This window comes from Mesoplodon bidens (assembly GCF_964165515.1).
Source record: "Mesoplodon bidens genome assembly, chromosome: X".
NCBI classification, from domain to species: domain Eukaryota; kingdom Metazoa; phylum Chordata; class Mammalia; order Artiodactyla; family Ziphiidae; genus Mesoplodon; species Mesoplodon bidens.
In genome coordinates, this window is record NC_138163.1 from 104,126,622 (window position 1) to 104,147,058 (window position 20,437).

General features: G+C 43.6%; 1 protein-coding gene across 1 annotated transcript; it reads right to left on the minus strand.

Annotated features, from left to right (window-relative positions):
- Positions 1 to 4,406: 4,406 nt before the first annotated feature.
- MPC1L (mitochondrial pyruvate carrier 1 like) lies at positions 4,407 to 5,149 on the minus strand. The gene is given in 2 exon segments (XM_081221973.1): positions 4,407 to 4,787; positions 4,790 to 5,149. Coding segments are annotated over 2 exon segments (411 nt in total). The 5' UTR covers positions 5,079 to 5,149; the 3' UTR covers positions 4,407 to 4,665.
- Between the last annotated feature and the right edge of the window lie 15,288 nt (positions 5,150 to 20,437).

Consider the following 20,437-nt stretch of genomic DNA (forward strand, 5'->3'; position numbering starts at 1 on the left):
TACTCAGCTGCCCAACAAGGATGTGATTTTTAGAGAATGGGGGGGGGGGATGTATTTTTACCCTGAAATGCATTTAATGTAGTTCTGTAAAACCTGGATGAATGCAAATATGTCTGTGACTTCCTGCTTTCATCTTTCCTGCTACTATTTGGTCTTTAATCTTACATTTTCTTTCTCCCTTCATTTCATGGAGTTCCTTTAGAAGACTTCAATAGTAAAGTAACAATTTTCTTTCATCTTGCAACTTCCCGCAAACTAAGAAACTCCATGAAATATTTCCCAGTTTCTAGATGTAAGATAACAAAACTTGGGATCAAATTAAATCTTGATTCACTAACCAATTTAAGATCTGATTTCTCACCTTAGGAACTTTGGATTATGAACACTTTCATTTCATGCCTCTTGTATCTATTTAGCTTTTCCTTATCTACCCAAGAAACGTTTTATCAAGTATCAACCACATGCCAGGCACTGAAGTTGATGCAAATGGAGGATATGTAAGGTATGGACAATGGTATGTGAGCTGTCATCTTACTGGATTTATTGTCTGCTCTGATGAATTAAAGATACTGTTCAGGGAATTCCCTGGCGGTCCAGTGATTAGGACTCAGCACTGTCACTCAACTGCCGGGGCCCGGGTTCGATCCCTGGTCGGGGAACTAAGATCCCACAAGGCAGGAGGTGTGGCCAAAAAAAAAAAAAGAAGATATTGTTCAGAAAACATTATTCTGGCAACATTTAATTACACTAAAATTGAAACGAAGATAGGAAGACATGCCTGGAGGGGGCTTTAAAGCAGACATAGCTTTAAAGCAAACACAGCTTTAAGACTTCCATGGTGGCGCAGTGGTTAAGAATCCGCCTGCCAATGCAGGGAACACGGGTTCGAGCCCTGGTCCGGGAAGATCCCACATGCCGCAGAGCAACTAAGCACATGTGCCACAATTACTGAGCCTGTGCTCTAGAGCCCGCAAGCCACAACTAGTGAGCCCGCGTGCCACAACTACTGAAGCCTGAGCACCTAGAGCCCGTGCTCCACAAAAGGAGAAGCCACTGCAATGAGAAGCCTGCGCACCACAACAAAGAGTAGCCCCTGCTCGCCGCAACTAGAGAAAAGCCCACACACAGCAACGAAGACCCAATGCAGCCAAAAATATAATAAATAAATAAATTTATTTAAAAAACAACAACTATAATTTAAAAAAAATAGCAAACATAGCTTTAAAGGTTGATCCAGGGACATCAACCCTGTGGGACTCTCTTCTACAGATCTGTGCATGCGGGCACAGGGCATGGACAAAAGGGTGTTCACAGCAGCCTTGGCAGGCAGCCATCGAGAGAGGACTGGTTAAATAATCACAGCACATCCATGCTACCGAGTATTATGCAACTGTTAAAAAGAAGGCGGCAATGCCATGGTAGGGGATGATGTGTAAGGCATTAGATAGAAAAGCAGAATGTGTAACAATGCATAGCATGCTATAAAACTATGGTATTTTCAAATAACAGAGGTCTGAAAAGTTGTGTACTTTTCCCAAGCTTTTTTGCCATGTTACCGCTGCCAAAGGAATTGGGGTCGAATTTGGCTTTTCTATTTTTTGCACACTCGCGTATGAAATTTTTACAACAAAGCTGCACTCCTGTAGTTTGAAAACTTTTCATTCAAATTTTGAATTTCAAAATAATAGACATAAGTTCAAACTGCAAGACTTATATGTCACGTTTCCTGGAATATATTGTAGCCTGCATTTTTGCGGGGGTCAGCTCCACCTCCAGGGACACTCGTGAGTTATCAGGGTCAGGAGAGGCCCAGGAAGTGGTTTCCTTCCCGCACAGGGCTTCATCATCTCTAAGTGCCTTGTTTTTGTCCAGCAATGTGATTTGTTTCCAGCCTCTCCCTGAGACACAGTATGAGGTTCATAGTTTTGAAAGAATTAGAGGAGAAAAATGGTTGTAGCATTAGAGTTGCAAAGATAAGGCAGTTCGTTGGATTTTAGCCTGGGCCTTGCCAGGAAGGTCAGAGGACCTAAAGAGAAAGACGTTACTTATTAAACTCAGTATAAAACCCAAATTCTGGGAAGTAACAAAAGTGTGTCAATAACAAAAGCTTCTGAAAAGATAGCTCTGCCTATTTGGAAAATGTTTTTGGCTTCATAAAGTAGTGGTAGAGACCTGTAGACAGTTTAAGTTAAATTGCCAAGACCAGAAAGAATTATGTTTGAGAGTTTGGGGAGATTATGAAATGATTATTACCCTAATGATTTGAAGGGTGCGTTTTTATTAAAGTATTAATCACTTACATGGCTTTAAACACTAATATGCTAGGCAACAAAGGGTTAGAGCTCTTAGCTGGGTGGGCATACTACAAATTAGATCCTGTAAGTGGAGCATTGCATTAGAATGGAGGTGTTGCAATCTTTTGGATATTTGCTCTAATCGTTTTGCCCTCTAAATTATAAATGTAGAGTGACAGGAAATTATCAGCAGGGATTACCTATTTTCCCCTTACCAGGTTAATTAGAAACGTACCTGCTCTGATATGTCTTCAACAGACAGTGGCCTTTTACTGAAATACAACAGTCAAATCACAAAATACATTTTGTAAAACAAATCTAAAAATGCATTAATTTCCACTCATGTAAGAGCAGAGGGGGAAAATCCTTTAGAATTTTAATAAAAATCTCGATACAAGGTTATGATTCATTTCAGAACTTTCAGAACTGCTTTTTATCATATGATAGTCTGAACTATCTAAAATATTATGAGCTACCACCTATCTTCCAGAGACTTCTTTCCTGCTTCTCAAACCCATCCTCTGTAATATATGCATGTTTGTAATGACCACAAAACTGTAAACTGAGCATTTTGTGACATCTCTTGGGGAAGGTGGGCGATGACCTTACATGATTTATTACTTTCTACTGAGTTTCAGGAAGGCAGGAGAGTTTTTATTTCAGAGCCACGTGTGGTAGCCAGTCTCCAAGATGGCCCCCAATGATCCCTGCCTCCTGCTATTCCCACCCTTGTGTTGTCCTCCCACAGCGTACCAAGGTTGGTCCATGTGACCAAGAGAACACAGCTGAAGTGATGGTATGTCACTTCCCAGATTAAGCTATAAAAGACTATGGCTTCCATCTTGGGCTTTCTCTCTCTTGGAACACCTTCTCTGGGGGAAGCCATGTTGTGAGCAGCCCTATGGCCCACATGACAAGGAACTGAAGCCTCCTGCAAACAACAGTGTGAGTGAGCTTGGAAGTGGAACCTCCAGCAAGTCTTCAGAGACTGTAGCCCCAGCAGACAGCTGAGAGACCCTAAGGCAGAAGCACCCAACTAGGCCCCTCCCAGATTCCTGGCCCTACAAAATTGTGAGATATTTGTTGTTTTAAGCTAAGTTTGGGGGTGATTTGTTACACAGCAATAGATAATTCATACACTGTCACTTTCCAGAGTTTGTTTTTCCCCCTGTATGCAGAATGTGAAATGCAGAAACTGCCTACAAAGAGGACTACTGCTTAGATGCCACAGAAGGTAAAGTTGTGCCTGTCTTGTCCAAAACCTGATGTCTTCAGAAAATTTCAGTTGTTTTCAATATCTTTGCACTTGAAATCTTTAACAAAAGTAGGAGTTTTGATCACATACATTGGGGTTCCCCAATAGACCACCCTGGAACTTCCCGCATTCTCCAGAGGGAGGGGGGATTGGGGGTCAAATCCTAGAGGGCAGCCTCTGCTGCAGAGGTAATGGCCTTACACCCAAAGCCCCAGCCTTCTCTTTTCCCTCCTCATGCTCCCAGGTTTAAGCAGAGTCCTTTAGCACCCATAGGATTCCTAGGGGGGATACCCTGGGCTAATACTGTTGACCACTCACCCTCACCCTCACCCCTAGCTATAGAGTGCAACACAGGGTGATAGGTTCACCACCTTTACAAACTGCCAGTTCTCCCATTTTTAGGCATGAGGAAAAGAGGAAAGGATTATGATCTTGTCGTTTTTATTTTCTGTTTACCTAGAATTCAGGGTTGACAGCCACTGACCTCTGAGTTGTTTATTTATCCTGATTCCATTGAAGGTTCTGTCATTGCTCCCGGTCACCAACAGATTCTAGGTTCTCTTGCTAAGTACTCCTTAAAAGTCTGAGCTGGATTTCACTGAATTCATTTAAACCCCCTTGGAAGTATTTCCCTCAGTAGAAGTAGCCCTTGGAATTTTTTGGCGTACAGACATTGTGGCTTATCTGGCCCGGACACCCTAAACAAGTAACAAAAGCATGTTCTCAAGAGAGCTTAAAAAAAAAGCAATAAATTAGCTAAGTTGAAGTGTCTTTCATTCAGCCTTCCTCCCCTACATAAACTAACCCTCGAGTTGCAGCTCCCGTGGAGAGGAAGACTAGGCAATCCACCCTCACCTTCTAAAAACCATTTTATTTCCCTGTCACGAAATAAACAACACTCAACAGCTTCAGTTCTGCGCTATTTGCCATTTTTTATTAACAGAACTGCAGGTTTCAATCAGATTCGCACTGTTTCAGAGTCAAAACCAAACTTTTTATTGATCTTTAGGAAGAACAGTTCAGTGCTTGCAAGCTGCAAAGATTTGATAGGGCCCTCTCAATTATGTTCTGGGGTCAGCGGATCGTAGTCGGTGACCTCCAGGCAGTCGCCGTCAGTCACAGGGTCTTCAGCTGCAGGGGGGGTAGCGGGGTAGCGGCGGTAGAGCCGGGAGAAGCAACAGAGGCAGCAGCGGCTGTGGCCGCCGTGGCGCCGCCGTAGTGGTAGATCAGATAGGGCTCCCCTTTATACTCTGCGCCACCACGTTGGTGCCGTGACACGCCATCAGCAGCAAGTTGCGAGGCTTTACTAGGTAGGCGAAGCGCATGAAGACCATCGAGCAGAAGATGAGCGCCGTCGTCATGCGGCCGCTGATGATGTCCGGCGGCTCCCTCATGTCTTTGAAGGCGGCCAGCGGGAGGCCCCAGTTGGCCACTGGACCCCAGGAGTGCGTGCTGGTCACGTAATCCCAGAACTCCTTGGTCTTCACGATCTCCACTGCCCTCCGCCACAGTGCCGCCACCGCCGCCATGATCGCCGAGCCGTGGGAGCGCCAACGGATGAACAGCCAACCAACAACGAGGTGGAGCGCAGAGCCCGGAACCATTGATTACCCTGCGTCGGCCCGGGACCTCCCCCTTCGTGCGGCGGCCGTAAAGCGCGCTAGACAGCACGTGCCGCTGTCCTGCGTAGCTTTGGGGGCGGAGGCGCGGCCTCGCCCTCGTGCCTTCACGTTTCTGCCGTAAAGTGCACTAGATGGCACATGCAGCTGTCGCGCCCGTCTTTGGGAACGTGAGGCGCAGCCTCGCCCTCGTGCCTTCGCGTGACTGCCGTAAAGTGTGCATGCGTGTGCTTTTAAGTGAAGGTGGATCACAGCACTCTCCTTCGCTCCCCGTCATGCTGCGGCCGCCTGAGAGCTCCTCGCCCAGGGAGGTGAGGGTCCTGCTGACTGCTTCTCAGCTACACAGGGGGGAAACTGTTCTCTCCAGTCTGTGGACAGCGTTGACTAGATGTTGATACAAAATTCTTCAGCCAGGTACAGAATTTTCTTTGCACAACTTGCCCGAGTATTACTTGCGAAGTGAGATTTCACCTCTAAATATTTCAGCATCTGGCTCTTCGCAAGGACATTCTACAAACCACAGTACAATAATCCACTTAGATACCTAACATTTAGTACAGTACTATCATCTAATATGCAGTGCATATTTAAGTGTTACAGTTTTACGGCTTCTTTTTCAGCCATGGCCGCTGAGCCTGCGCGTCCGGAGCCTGTGCTCCACAACAGTGAGAGGCCCGCGTACCGCAAAAAAAAAAAAAAAAAAAAAAAAAAAAAAGATTCACATTTAGTTATCATTTCTTTTACATTAATCTAGAAGAGTTCCCCAGCGTTTTTTTGTTTTTTTGTAACATTGATATTTTTGAAAAGTACAAGTCAGTGTTTTTTTCAGAATGTCCTTAGTTTGGATTAGTCTGTTTTCTCTTAATTAAATTTAAGTTAAATGTTTTTTAGCAAGAATACTACACACGTGTGGTTGTGTCCTTAGTGCATCACAATGGGAGGCACGTGATATCACTTTGTTCTGTCATTGGTGATAGTTTGATCATTCGGTTAAGGAGTTGTCTGCCAGATTTCTCCATTGTAAATGACCTTTTCCTCTACATTCTCAACAGATAATCCAAGGGGAGCCTCTTATGAGAGTGTATGGATAAGTCTTTCACCTAATAGTTAATATCCATTGATGAAAATTCTTAATGACAAAACTGATGACTCTTTTCCCAGTGTTTTCTACCTTTTCCAGTAAAAGTAATGTGTTGAAAAGTAATTAAGTATACATTGAAATATTAATACTTTAAGTAGTGATTTATAAACAAGCCCATTATACCTTTAAAAACTAATACATTCATTATCTATGTTCATTTACATCCCAGATGTTTTACAAATATAGCTTTAAAATATACGGTATAGCCATTGTTCAAAAGGAAAGCAGCATTATTTTCATATAACCCTTTTAAAGCACTGGGCTTCCAAATATCGATGACTGGTATACTGGTGTGAGTCAGTTAAGTATACATTTGAATTAATAAATCAGCAAGCATGAATTGAATGACATTTTAGGCCTACCCTGCCAGATGCTCCAGTGTCCTAAAAGAAATGTAAGTTGCCACTCCTTGTCCACAAGAAGCTATCAGTACTTGTAGATCGTCTCACATAGGTTGTTCCTTGATTTTGATTACCTATTGGTGTGTAACAAATCACCCCAAAACATAGTGGCTTGGAACAACAACAATCCTTTATTTTACTCAGAGATTTGCAATTTGGGTGGGACTCAATGGAGACAACTTATCTGCTCCATGCATGGCCAGCTGGGGCAGCTCAGCTTGACACTGGAATATCCACTTTCAAAATGATTCACTAACAAGGTTGGCAAATTGATACTGGTTGTTGACTGGGAACTCAGCTGGGACTATTAAAGCTTCCTGTGCTTCCTCACAGCATGGTGCCTAAGAACAAGTGTAACAAGAGAAACAGAAGCTATGTGGTAGGCAGAATTCTAAAATGACGCCCAATGACCCCTGCCCTTGCATAATCTCCCCCAAGTGTGGGCAGAACCTATGAATGTGATTAGATATCACTCCCATGATTATATGACAAAAGGGAATTTGCAGATAAAATTAAGTTCCCAAAACAGCTGACCTTAACCTAGGGAGATTCTCTTAAGTGGACGTGACCTAATCACAGGTGTTTTGTTTTTTGTTCTTGGCTTAAGACAACAGAAGTTTATTTTCTCACAGTTGTGGAGACTAAAAGTCCAAAATTCAGCAGGGTCACGCTCCCTTTTGGGGCGGCCTCTTCCATCTTCTGGTGACTACAAGCATTCCTTGGCTTGTGGCCACAGTACTCCAGTCTTGGCCTCCATGGTAACATTGCCTCCTCCTCTTCTGTGTGTCTTCTCTCTGTCACGTGAGCCATTTGAGAGTGGGTCTGGAGGTCAGAGACGGAGAAAGTCAGAGATTGAAAGTGTGAGAGGGATTTGACCTGAGGGAGATTCTCTGTAGCTGGCTTTGAGCGTGAAGGGGGCCACGTGGGAATTTCGGCAGCCTCTAGGAGCTGAGGGCAGCCCTAGCTGAGTGCCAGCAAAGAGAGGCAGACCTCAGTCCTACAGCCACAAAAAACTGAATTCTTCCAACAGCATGCATGCCTTTTGAGACCCTGAGCAGAGAACCTAGCCATGCTGTGCCCGGAATTCTGACCTACAGAGTGTGAGCTAATACGTGGGTGTTCTTTCAAGCCACTAAGTTTGTGATAATCTGTTGTGCAGCAATAGAAAACTAATATAAGCTGTATTTATTGGCTTTTATGATCTAGCCTCGGAAGTCCCATAACATAACTTTCTCGAGACAAAAGCCCACCCAAACTCAAAGAGAGCGGACATAGCCCCACCTCTGTAAGGCAGGAATGTTCAAAGTCATACTTTTTAAGAAGAGCATGTGGGATGGGAAATACTGTTTGGACCACCTTTGGAAGCTACAGTCTACCATATTCTTTAACTTGAAATCACATGACTGTAGAACATTGGATCTCACGGATTGTCTGTACAATAGGGATGATAGTGGTACCTACCTCACAGCAGTATTGTGAGGTTTCAGTGTGTTCGTCCATGTTCAGTGCTTAATATAGGGCCTGGTGTATAAGAAGTGCTCAGTGAATTTTACCTGTTATCATTATTATCGTCCAGTCCAACCCTCTCAGTTTACAAATAAGGCAGGAAGCTTTAAGGAATTGTGTCATTTGCCATGGTGACTCTGGTGAATTCATGGTAGACCAGGATTAAGATTTCCTTCTCTCACCGTAATCCTCTGCACAAATCACTTTAACGTCTGATGTGTTTCTGTCTTTCCAACTATGTTGTAAGTTCCCTTAGGCCAGCGAAAGTATCACCGACTGAAATATTCCTTCTCCCCACAAGCCTTTCTAATGTGTTGACTGGATTTGGCCCAAATTGAACAAGACAAGCTCTGCCTGTTCAGAGGGGCTTTTTTTTGGGGGGGGCGGGGGCGGCACGCGGGCCTCTCACCGCCGCGGCCTCTCCCCGTTGCGGAGCACAGGCTCCGGACGCGCAGGCCCAGCGGCCATGGCCCACGGGCCCAGCCGCTCTGCGGCACGCGGGATCCTCCCGGACCGGGGCACGAACCCGCGTACCCTGCATCGGCAGGCGGACTCCCAACCACCGCGCCACCAGGGAAGCCCTCAGAGGGGCATTTTAAAGCTAGAGAAATGGAGGTACAGACAACAGTACAGGCAACATTTAAGTGACTTTCCTGGTAGATTCCCGGCTGGTAGATGCCTGGCTAAATATAGTCTTTGTATAAGGTTTGTGCCTGGTAGATATTTGTTGGTTGTTACAGTTGCAGTGAATGGCCCAAGTGGAGGGTAAGACACTATATGGAACTTGGGGAGACTTGAGAAGGATACAAGGCTAGGAATGGGCAAAGCTGTAGAGAATCCTACCTGGCAAAGATAGTGACAAAACAGTTTTAGGATTAGAGAACATCAGTAATGCTGTCCTGGGATTACCCTTCCCCACAGGGAAATTAGGCTGCTGTATATTTCACTGTATTTTAATAGATGAGACTAAGCAGCTAAAGGTTTATTATTATTATTGATAGTATTTCTTTACCATTGCCATCATTTCTACTCTCTGTGCCAACATAAAGCTCTCAGGGCCTACTGTGTGGCTCCACCTTGAGACATGAACATGGAGGGCAAGTTCACTGTCATCTTTCTAAGGAAAACGCTGGGAGAAGACTGGCAAATACTAAGATTCGCACCTTTCCCCAGTCTGCTGAAAACTTGCCATCGCATACTTTCTTCTAACGAAGATTCCAGGTTTACAGGTCTCATGACATTTTGTTGGACGTTAAGGGTCCGGACCCACGTGACCGCTCAGTGAGTTCCAGGGCAGTGGACCATGGAGAGCACACCTTTTGATTTTAATTTATTTTCTTTTAAATTTCTTATTCTGAAATAATTTCACATTCACAGAAAAGTTAAAATAGTTTAAAACAAGAATGACAAGCAAGAAGTGTGAAAAGAACTCATGTATATCCTTCACCGAGATTTACCAACTGTTAACATTCTGACACATTCGCCGTATGGTTTTCTTTGCCCCTAAGAACTTCAGAACTTCAGTGTCTTTTTGCTAAGCATGCGGACGCTCGTGGACTTTCTCTTACGTTACCGCAATATACCCATCAACAGCAAGGCGTTTACCATTGATACAGTACTGTAATCTACAGTCCTTATTCACATTTTGCCAATTGTCCCAATAAATGTCCTGTGTAACAATTTTCTGTTTCTAGTCCAGGATGCAGACTGGGGTCACGCATTGCATTTAATTGTGATGTCCCTGTAGTCTCCTCTAATCTACAACGGTTCCTCCGCCTTTCCTCAGCATTCATGACCTTGACACTTTAGAAGAGTACAGGCCAGTGGTTTGATAGAATGTCCCTCAGTTTGGGTTCCCTTGATGTTTCCTCACGACCACGTGCAGGGAGTTCATGTTTGGCAGGAGCCCCGCAGAAGTGACATCCTGTGCCCTGCGCGGCACCTTACCAGGCACCTGATGGCCATTAGTGAGACGAAGGTGGCCTTCTGGTGACTAGTGAGACCAAGGTAATGCTCACTAGGTCCCTCCACTGTAAAGTCAGTGTTTTCCCCTTTGTAATTCGTAAGTAATTTGTGGGGAGATACTTTGAGACTATGTAAATATCCATTTCCTCATCAAATATTTTAGCATCCATTGATGATTCTTGCCTGAATCAAGAATTACCGTAATGGGAGTTCCCTGGTGGGCCAGTGGTTAGGACTCGGCGCTTTCACTGCCGTGGCCTGGGTTCAGTCCCTGGTCGGGGAACTAAGATCCCACAAGCCTTGCAGTGCGGCCCAAGGGGTGGGGGGAAAGAATTACTGTAATGATGACAGCATTTAATTAATTTATTTATTTTCGGCTGCATTGGGTCTTCATTGCTGTGCGCGGGCTTTCTCTAGTCGCGGCGAGCAGGGGCTACTCTTCGTTGTGGTGCGCGGGCTTCTCATTGAGGTGGCTTCTCGTTGCGGAGCACGGGCTCTAGGCGCACAGGCTTCAGTAGTTGTGGCTTGCGGGCTCTAGAGCGCAGGCTCAGTAGTTGTGGCGCACAGGCTTTGCTCCGCGGCATGTAGGATCTTCTCGGGCCAGGGCTGGAACCTGTGTCCCCTGCATTAGCAGGAGGATTCTTAACCACTGCGCCACCAGGGAAGTCCCAGCAGTTTATTTTTTTAATGATTTTCTGTCTTGTGGTTTAAAACAAAAATCAGAGATTGTATTTCATTAGAGCTTCCCTGGAATGCTGGCTAACATTTATAAAACATAAGACTATTCCTGAATTATGGCTATGAAAACTGAACATTTAGGATTTAGGTATTTTATGAAATTTTTTTTGGTCACATCTTATGCTGATTTCCTTGGAATATTTGCTCTCACATTGTACCAAAGGGAATCAATAGCACAGTGCCTCAACAGAAGCTGGGTGAATAAAACAGTAGGCGGGGGCTTCCCTGGTGGCGCAGTGGTTGAGAATCTGCCTGCCAATGCAGGGGACACGGGTTTGAGCCCTGGGTCTGAGAGGATCTCACATGCCACGGAGCAACTGGGCCCGTGAGCCACAATTACTGAGCCTGCGCGTCTGGAGCCTGTGCTCCGCAGCAAGAGAGGCCGCGATAGTGAGAGGCCCGCGTACCGCGATGAAGAGTGGCCCCCCGCTTGCCGCAACTAGAGAGAGCCCCCGCACAGAAACGAAGACCCAACCCAGCCATAAATAAATAAATATATTTTTTTAAAAAGTAGGCGGATATATTGGCTCTGCTATTGTCAGTAACTGCAAAAAGTAATTTTAGAGCCATCTGTGGCCCTGATTCTAATCTTTTGCCTTCTTATGCCGTTTTTTCCCCCCAACGTGTGAATACAGTGGCTGAAGCCTGCGTGGTTATGCAGCGTCTTCCAGTAGCTAAGAGAACGCCAATTAAGTGTGTCATACCTCAGCTTCTCTAGCTATAAAACGCCCCCTGTGTCCTGGCCTGGTCTGGGTCCCTCCGTGCAATTGAGTGGCAGGAGGGGATCATTGGGTCCGGCCCCCGGTGGACCGTGGCTTCCTCCGCATCTTCTGTTTCATGTCTACCTTATTCTCGTGTCCTCAGATCAGGGCAGTGGTGAAAGAAGCAGAAGGCTGCAGGCCTTCCTCCCCCGCCCCTGCCAGGGCCTCATTCGCAGCGTCCTGTCACCGGAAATAGGTCAGTGCCTACTCCTCACACGTAGTCTTGGCACCGGAAATGAAAAAACCTTTTGTTAACCTTTTACTGAAAGAATCATCAAGTATTTTAAATCTTTAGAAAATTTTGATGTTTTAAAACTTTGTTTTGAAAGTGTTTCACGCTTACAAAAAAGTTGCAAGAATGCAGAGAATTCTCATATACCCTTTCCTGAGATCCACCAAGGTCAGAGTTCTATCCGGGAAGCAGGGCCGCTGCGTGAGAAGGGATTTGTTGCGACGAATAGACGGGACGGAGCTGGGGAAGTTATGGGGGAGGTGGAGGGAGGAAGAGTCGACAGCCGGTCAGTGCGAGGAGCCAAAGCGGGGCCTGGGCCCTGAAGGGGGGCTGACCAGGAGTCTAGTGCTGGGCCTGGGGAGAGGCGCTGGGGTCAGCCCCGCAGTCAGGGGGACGCGCTGGCCACGGAAAAGAGGAGAAGAGAACAAGCTGGAGTCCACCAGCACCTCTGTGCCTGCCTGCCTTCCACTGCGTTTAACCCCGCCGCCTTCTGAGAGTCAGTTTCCTTCTGCTGCAAACCTCTTGCAGTGACGTCTGAGCCAGCTCTTCCCTGGAATCGCGCGGGGAAGGCGATTCCAGGAACCACGGTCCGGCTCAACCGGGTTGACACAGTACCAGCCACTGCAGCCGAGTTGAAACTTTGCCATGTTCGTTTTATTGTTCTCTTTATAGATATGCATGTGTATATGTGTATGTGTGTGTGTATCCAGCTATGTAATATATGTATATAATCCAAACACACATTACTTTTTATCTGAACCGTTTGAGAGTAGGTTGCAAACATCATTTCGCTTTACTCCTTAACACTTCACTGTGTATTTCCTAAGAACGAAGATATTCTCTGATGTAACCACAGTATAGTTATCATTGATGAAATGTTGTATACAATATTTTATGTAATTATAGCGCACATTTCAGTTTTGTCAGTGGTCCCCAAAATGTCCATTATTGCATTTTTTCTCTTCAGTACAGGACCCACGCAGGGCATTTAGTAGTCCCCTTTCATCTGGAACAGGTCCTCAGCCTTTCTCTGGTTTTCATACCATGGACATTTTTGAAGAGCACAGACCAGTTATTTTATAGACTGTTTCTCAGTTGGGGCCTGCCTGATGTTTCCGCACAGAGTCACATCTCAGCCAAAATACTGTCAAAGTGATCTGTGTCCGTCTCAGAGTATCACATCCAGAAGCACGTGTCTGTCTGCCCCTCACTGGTAATGTCCATTTTCATTACCTAGTCAGGCATTGTCCAGTTTCTCCACTGCAGAGATACGACTGCCCCTTGCAGCTAATAAACGCTCAGTAGGTAATTACTTGAAGACTATGTAAATATCCTGCTCCTTGTCAGACTTTCTCTCCCATAATAGATTCAGCATCCATCTTCTCCAAATCAATATTTACTATGATGGATGCAGAGTGGTGATTTTCCAGTTCCACCAGTCCTTCCATATATATCCGTCAGCATTACTATAAGGAAGACCCTCCCTTCCCCCTCCATTTTTTGTCTGTTTGTTTGTTTGTGCTGTGCCGCTTGCGGTATCTTAGTTCCCCGACCAGGGACCAAACCCGGGCCCTTGACAGTGAAAGTGCCGAGTCCTAACCACTGGACCGCCAGGGAGTTCCCCCTTCACTAACCTATTTATTATTAAGGTGGTCTCATGGATTCCTACTTTATTCAGTGGGTTATAATCCTTTACTGTCCCCTTAATTTGATGCCCTAATCAGCCCATGTTTGGACAGTGGGAGCCCCTTGAAGCTGTCTCCTCTGACCTTTCAGCATTAAACTCCACAAAAAGATACACCCTGCAAGGGCTGTCTTCTCTCCAATTTATTCTATGCTGTCCACCGCCATCTCCAAACTTATAGGTAACTAACTACATTGTTTTCTGGTTCATCCTTCCTGTGTTTCCTTTTGCAAAAGTGAGGAGATACGTGCATATTTACTTACTTCCCTTTCTTACACAAATGGGAACAGACTGTTTAAATTCTTTTTCACTTCACAGTATATCCTGGAAACCACCCCACATCACCTCACACAGATCTTCCACATTCTTTTTTCTACAGCTATGTAGTACTCCACTGTGTGGGTGTATCATCATTTATTTAGCCAGTAGCCTTGATTTGGACACTTGGGTAGTTTCTACTATTTTGTGAGTACGGATAATGCAGAATATCCTTGTGTCTGTATTTTCTTGTTGTTACTGGTGTATTTTAAGAGGAAGGCCCTAGAAATGGTACTGCTGGGTCAAAGGGTAAATACAAATGTCGTTTTGCCAGGTATTGACAAATTCACCTTCCATTTTGCATTCTCACAATGTTTAAGAGTGTCTGTTACCGCACAGCCTTGTCAACAGTATATTGTCAAGCTTTAGAATGTTTGCTAACCTCATAGATGAGAAATGGTATCTCACTAGTTTTTTTTAATAACAGCTGTATTGAGGTAGAATTCACATACCGTACAATTCACCCATTTGAAATGTACAGTGGTTTTTAGTGTTTTCACAGATCTGTGCCATCATCACGGTAATCAATTTTAGAACATTTTCATCGCCCCAAAAACAAACCCGTACCCATTAGTGGTCCCTCCTCATTGTCCCCTCCCCAAAGTCCCTGGCAACCTCTCAACTCCTTCCTGACTCTAAGGAGTTGCCTATTCTAGACATTTCATATATGTGACATTTAGGTCTGGCTTCTTTCATTTAGCATTATGTTTTCAAGGTTCGTCCACGTGGTAGTGTGTGTGTCAGTACCTCATTCCTTTTTATGGCAGAACACTCTTCTACAGTGTGGAGAGACCACATTGTGTTCATCCATTCATCAGTTCATGGATATTTGGGTTGTTTCCGCTTTTTGGCTATTGTGAATAGTGCTGCTGTGAACATCTGTGTACAGGGTTTTTGTTTTTTTTGGTTTTTTTTTAATTGAAGTATGGTTGATTTACAATGTTGTGCCCATCGCTGCTGTACATCCAAGTGTCTCAGTTATACACATGTAGACATTCTTTGTTTATATCCTTTTCCATTATGGTTTATCACAGGGTATTGAATATAGTTCCCTGTGCTGTACAGTAGGCCCTTGTTTAGCCATCCCATATATAATAGTCTGCATCTGCTAACCCCAAACTCCCAGTCCTTCCCTCCCCTCCCCACCCCTTGGCAACCACAAGTCTGTTCTCTATGTCTGTGAGTCTGTTTCTGTTTTGTAGATAAGTTCATTTGTGCCATATTTTAGATTTCACATATAAGTGATATCATATATTATTTGTCTTTCTCTTTTTGACTTCATTTAATATGGTAATCTCTAGTTGCATCCATGTTGCTGCAAATGGCATTGTTTCATTCCTTTTTTGAGTAGTAGTCCACTGTATATATGTACCACATCTTCTTTATCCATTCGTCTGTCATTGGACATTTAGGTTGTTTCCATGTCTTGACTGTTGTGAATAGCACTGCTGTGAACATAGGGGTGCATGTATCCTTTTGAATTATAGTTTTGTCCGGGTATATGCCCAGGAGTGGGATTGCTGGATCATATGGTGATTCTGTGTTTACTCTTCTGAGGAACCTCCATACTGTTCTCCATAGTGGCTGCACCAACTTACATTCCCACCAACGGTGTAGAAGGGGGTTCCCTTTTCTCCACACCCTCTCCAGCATTTGTTATTTGTAGACTTTTTAATGATGGCCATTCTGACTGGTGTGAGGTAGTGCCTTATTGTAGTTTTGATTTGCATTTCTCTAATAATTAGTGACGTCGAGCATCTTTTCATGTGCCTACTGGCCATCTGTATGTCTTCTTTGGAGAAATGTCTATTAAGCTCTTCTGCCCATTTTTTGATTGGGTTGTTTTATGTGGTTGTATGTTTTCACTTCTCTTGGGTAGATCCCTAGGAGTGGAATGACTGGGTTATATGGTAACTCCGTGTTTAGTCTTTTGAAAAACTGTCAGACTGTTTTTCCAGAGTGGCTTCAGCGTCTTACATTCCCACCAGCAGTGTACAAGGGTTCCAGTGTCTCCGCAGCCTCAGTAACGCTTGTTCTCTTTTTGATCGCAGCCATCCTAGTTGATGTTCTCGGTGTAGTTTTGATTTGCACGCTTACTATGAGTGAATTTGAGTATCTTTTCACATGCTTAAGGGCCATTTTACTGTCCTTTTAGGTGAATTGTCAATTCATGTCTTTGGCTTGTTTCTATATGGGAATTTTGGACTTTTCTCCCCTCTCATTTTGAAAGTTCTCTCTATATTAGAAATATTAGTACTTTATCTGTGAGGTATGTTGCAAATATTTTCTTCTTTTGTGGTGTTTTTAGCAGCATTACTCATAATAGCCTCACACTGTGAACGGACATTTAAAATGTGGTCTGTCCATTACTGGGATACTGTTCAGCAATAAAAAGGAAGGAACTATGGATACATGCTGTGACATAAATGAACTTCAAAACCTGATGCCCAGTGAAAGAAGCCAGACACAGGATACCACATGCTATATGATGTCGTTTATATAAAGTATCCAGAAAAGGCAGATATATAGAGACAGAAAGTAGATTAGTGGTTGCCTGGCTCGGGATCAGAGTGCAAAATGGGATCAACAGTAAATGTGCATGAGGGATCTTGGGTGATGAGAAGGTTCTAAACTGATTTGTGGCAGTGTCGCACAGCTTGGTAAATTTACTGAAACATCATTGAATTGTACACTTGAAATAGGTATGTTATATGATATCTAAAATATACCTCAGTAAAATTAGAAAAAAAATTATATTTTTAGATAGTCAAATTTATCAACCTTTTCTTTCATTGCATCTGGGTTTTGAGTCAAGTTGGGAAAGCTGTTCCCTACACTTGGGCCATTGAAGTAATTCACCCTGTTTTCTTCCAATACTTGTATGGTTTCTTTCTCTCTCTTTAAAATCTAGATCTCTCACCCGTTTGGAGTTTGTTCTTGCGTGTGCTGGGAGATAGGGATCTAGTTTTATCTTTTCCCAAATGGGTATCCTGTCGCCCCAACATTTATTCAAAAGTTCACCTTTGCCCAGTGATTTGAGATGCCACTTCTACCATATACTAAATTTCTGTATGTACTTCAGTCTATTTCTAGACTTTCTGTTCTATTCCATTGGTTTGTCTATCAGTGCATCAATACCATACTGTTTTTTTTTTTAGTGGAACATTTTATTTTATTCATTCATTCATTCATTCATTCATCATTCATTCATTTATTTTGCGGTACGCGGGCCTCTCACTGTTGCGGTCTCTCCCGTCGCGGAGCACAGGCTCCGGACGCGCAGGCCCAGCGGCCATGGCTCACGGGCCCAGCCGCTCCGCGGCATGTGGGATCCTCCCGGACCGGGGCACGAACCCGTGTCCCCTGCATCGGCAGGCGGACTCTCAACCACTGCGCCACCAGGGAAGCCCTATTTTTAATTTTTTTTAATAGATCTTTATTGGAGTATAATTGCTTCACAATACTGTGTTTCTGTTGCACAACAAAGCGAATCAGCCATATGCTTACACATGTCCCCATATCCCCTTCCTCTTGAGCCTCCCTCCCATCCTCCCTATCCCACCCCCGTAGGTCATCGCAAAGCACCGAGCCGATCTCCCTGTGCTATGCTGCTGCTTCCCACCAGCCAACTATTTTACATTCAGTAGTGTATATGTGTTGATGCTCCTCTCACTTTGCCCCAGCTTCGCCCTCCCATCCCATTTCCTCAAGTCCATTTTCTGTGTCTACCTCTTTATTCCTGCCCTGCAACTAGGTTCATCAGTACCTTTTGTTTTTTTTAGATTCCATATATATGCGTTAGCATAAACCATACTGTTTTAATCATAGAGGCTTTATGTTTTAATATCCGGTAGAGCTAGTTCACCCTTGTTAACTTTTCCTTTTCACTGTTCTCTTAGTTTTTCATATATAAACTTTAGGATCAACCTGTCTAGCTCCATAAAAACATTCTTATTTTCATTAGGATCAGATTAAGTTTGTTAATTAACTTAGGAAGAACTGACATTTTTATGATGTTGTTGTGGGTTGAATTTTGTCCACCAAAAAGATATGTTGAAGTTCTAACCCCTGGTACCACACAATGTGACCTCACTTGGAAATAGGGTCGTTTCAGATGTAATTAGTTAAGATGAGGTCATACTGGAGTGGGCCCAGTACTAAGCTAAGGGTGGGGCCCTTAGGCCAATATGACTGTTCTTATAAGAAGGAATTCTGCCTCAAGTCTAGCATAGAAATACAGGCTTGAGTTTTCAGCCTGCTGGCCTGTGCCCACAGTCACATGAACTAGCTCCTTAAAATAAATGTGCATGTATATATGTGTATGTATGTGTATTTTTCATACATTCTCTGGAGCACACCGACTGATACACATGTTTTTCTATTCAGAAAGATGTCTTTTCATTTGTCTATTTTTGTGTCTTTTAAGAGTGGTTCAAAATTGAAACTTGGTTTCTATAGCCATGGTTTGAGATATAACATTCTGGGCTTGTATGTTCTTTCCTTGGGTTTCTTGAAAATGCTGTTCCACCCTCGCAGTACTTTGCATATTACACATGAGAAGTCTGATGCTAGGCAAATTTTCTTATTCATATAAGGAATTTGACCTTGTGCCTGGAAGCCCTGAAGATCTTTTGTCTTAAAAGTCTAAAATTTTAATAAGATAGGACTCAGAGTTGATAGATTAATGTCAATTTCCTGAAGTACATGGTGGGCCATTTCAATATGTAGATTTAAATTTTCTCTTATTTCTTGGATTAGAGTTTTAAAAAAAGTTAATGTCACCAAAGATTAGACATTGAGATCATGTGCCTCCTGACATCATGAGCAAATATCAAACCAACAATTTTATAGAGAGACATTCTGTAAAATCACTGGCCATTACTTTTTCAAAAGTGAAGCAGTGGTCCAGTGGTTAGGACTCGGCACTTTCACTTGCTGGGGCCCCGGGTTCAATCCCTGGTCGGGGAACTGAGACTAAGGAGACAGGACAACTAAATGCGAAATGCCCTCCTGAACTGCATCTGGGTCCAGTAAAAGGTCACGAGAGTAGGACAACGGACATAATCTACTAACCAAAGTTTGTTCCTATTATTTGCAACCAAGAAACTAGCCAGTACATATCAGTGGTACAGTGATGGGCCCAAGCAGAGTCCCTTGAATTTGGTACTATTATTATAGTTTATATTAAGCATTCACAAACCTCTGAGCATGTTATCCCACTGAATGCTGACTTTCACAAACCTGGAGTATTACCATCCCCATTATATAGATGAAAAACTTCGATTCAGAGAGGATTAAGGGATTTGCCCAAGATTGTTCAGCTAATAAGTGGTGAATCGGATAACTGAATTCATCTTTATTTCAGTCACAGTGCTTCTTAACTAATGCCTTTTTCTGACAACTCCTTATTTTTCCAGGAAACCACTGCATAGTCACTCTGTCATGAGAAGGCTGGAAAGAAACCTACCTGAGGCCAAGGTTGGAAGGCCTGATGCCACTGCATGTTTTGGAAATTGTTGGTTGATCACCCATTAAAAAGTAAGTTTATGGCTTCCATATTATTTGGTACTAGTGAAAATGGATTCAGGATAGCATTCCTTCACAAAAGACAGCCAAAGAAAGTAAAAAATCAATTTTCTACTATTAACAGAATTAGGCCATAAGCAGCATCTATCACATGTAGAGTCTCAGATATTTTATAAACCTGGAATAGTCCACCGATTAGATACAAAGTGACCGGGTTTTCTCTTTCAGTGTCAGTGGAATAGTCTGCCATGAGCCTGACTTTCCTGCCTCTCACACAAATCGTGACATCATGATTTATATTCCTGAATGAATTAGACTTAATTTAAGAGCAAATCATCAGCAACAGGTATAATAATCTTGGCAGAACATTTATTTTAATTAATTGCTTTCTGCCTACCATAGATGGAAGGGTGCTGATGCCATTTACCCTGTAAGGATTAGCGCTGTCGTGTTATTAATTTTTTTTCTTCTCCTAGAACTTAGTCTCATCAGTTTTAAATTACAAAGGCACTGGTTTACTTCATATTTCATCATAACAATCTAACTTCTGTGGCAACATTTATATAAGAAACTTGTGAAAGAAAAATGAATTTTAACTGCTCTGCAGTGTTATAGATCCCTGTTCCCCAGACATAAGCCCTGTTGGGTTCCGTGGGGGTCAGAGTGTTTCCGGGCTAGGTTGCTGAAAATGCCCTCACCCTCATAAACCTGGCAGGGGGTAGTGGTGGAGGAGAACACTTGAGTGATCTTAGGACCATTAGTTTTTCTTTCCTGTGGAGTTATCGGCTTCACTATTTATAGTCCAACGAGAGGCAAAAAGAAGACAAAAATTTCCTCCACTCCGTGGAAGACACTGTAACTGTCAACGGTATCCGGCGGTAGTGGTAGAAAACACAGCTAAATAGACTTTGTCTTCTCAGACATGTTATTTAGAAATGATTTGATGTTCTTTGCAAAGAAGAGGCAGACACAGCTAATACTAAACCTAAGTAGGGTT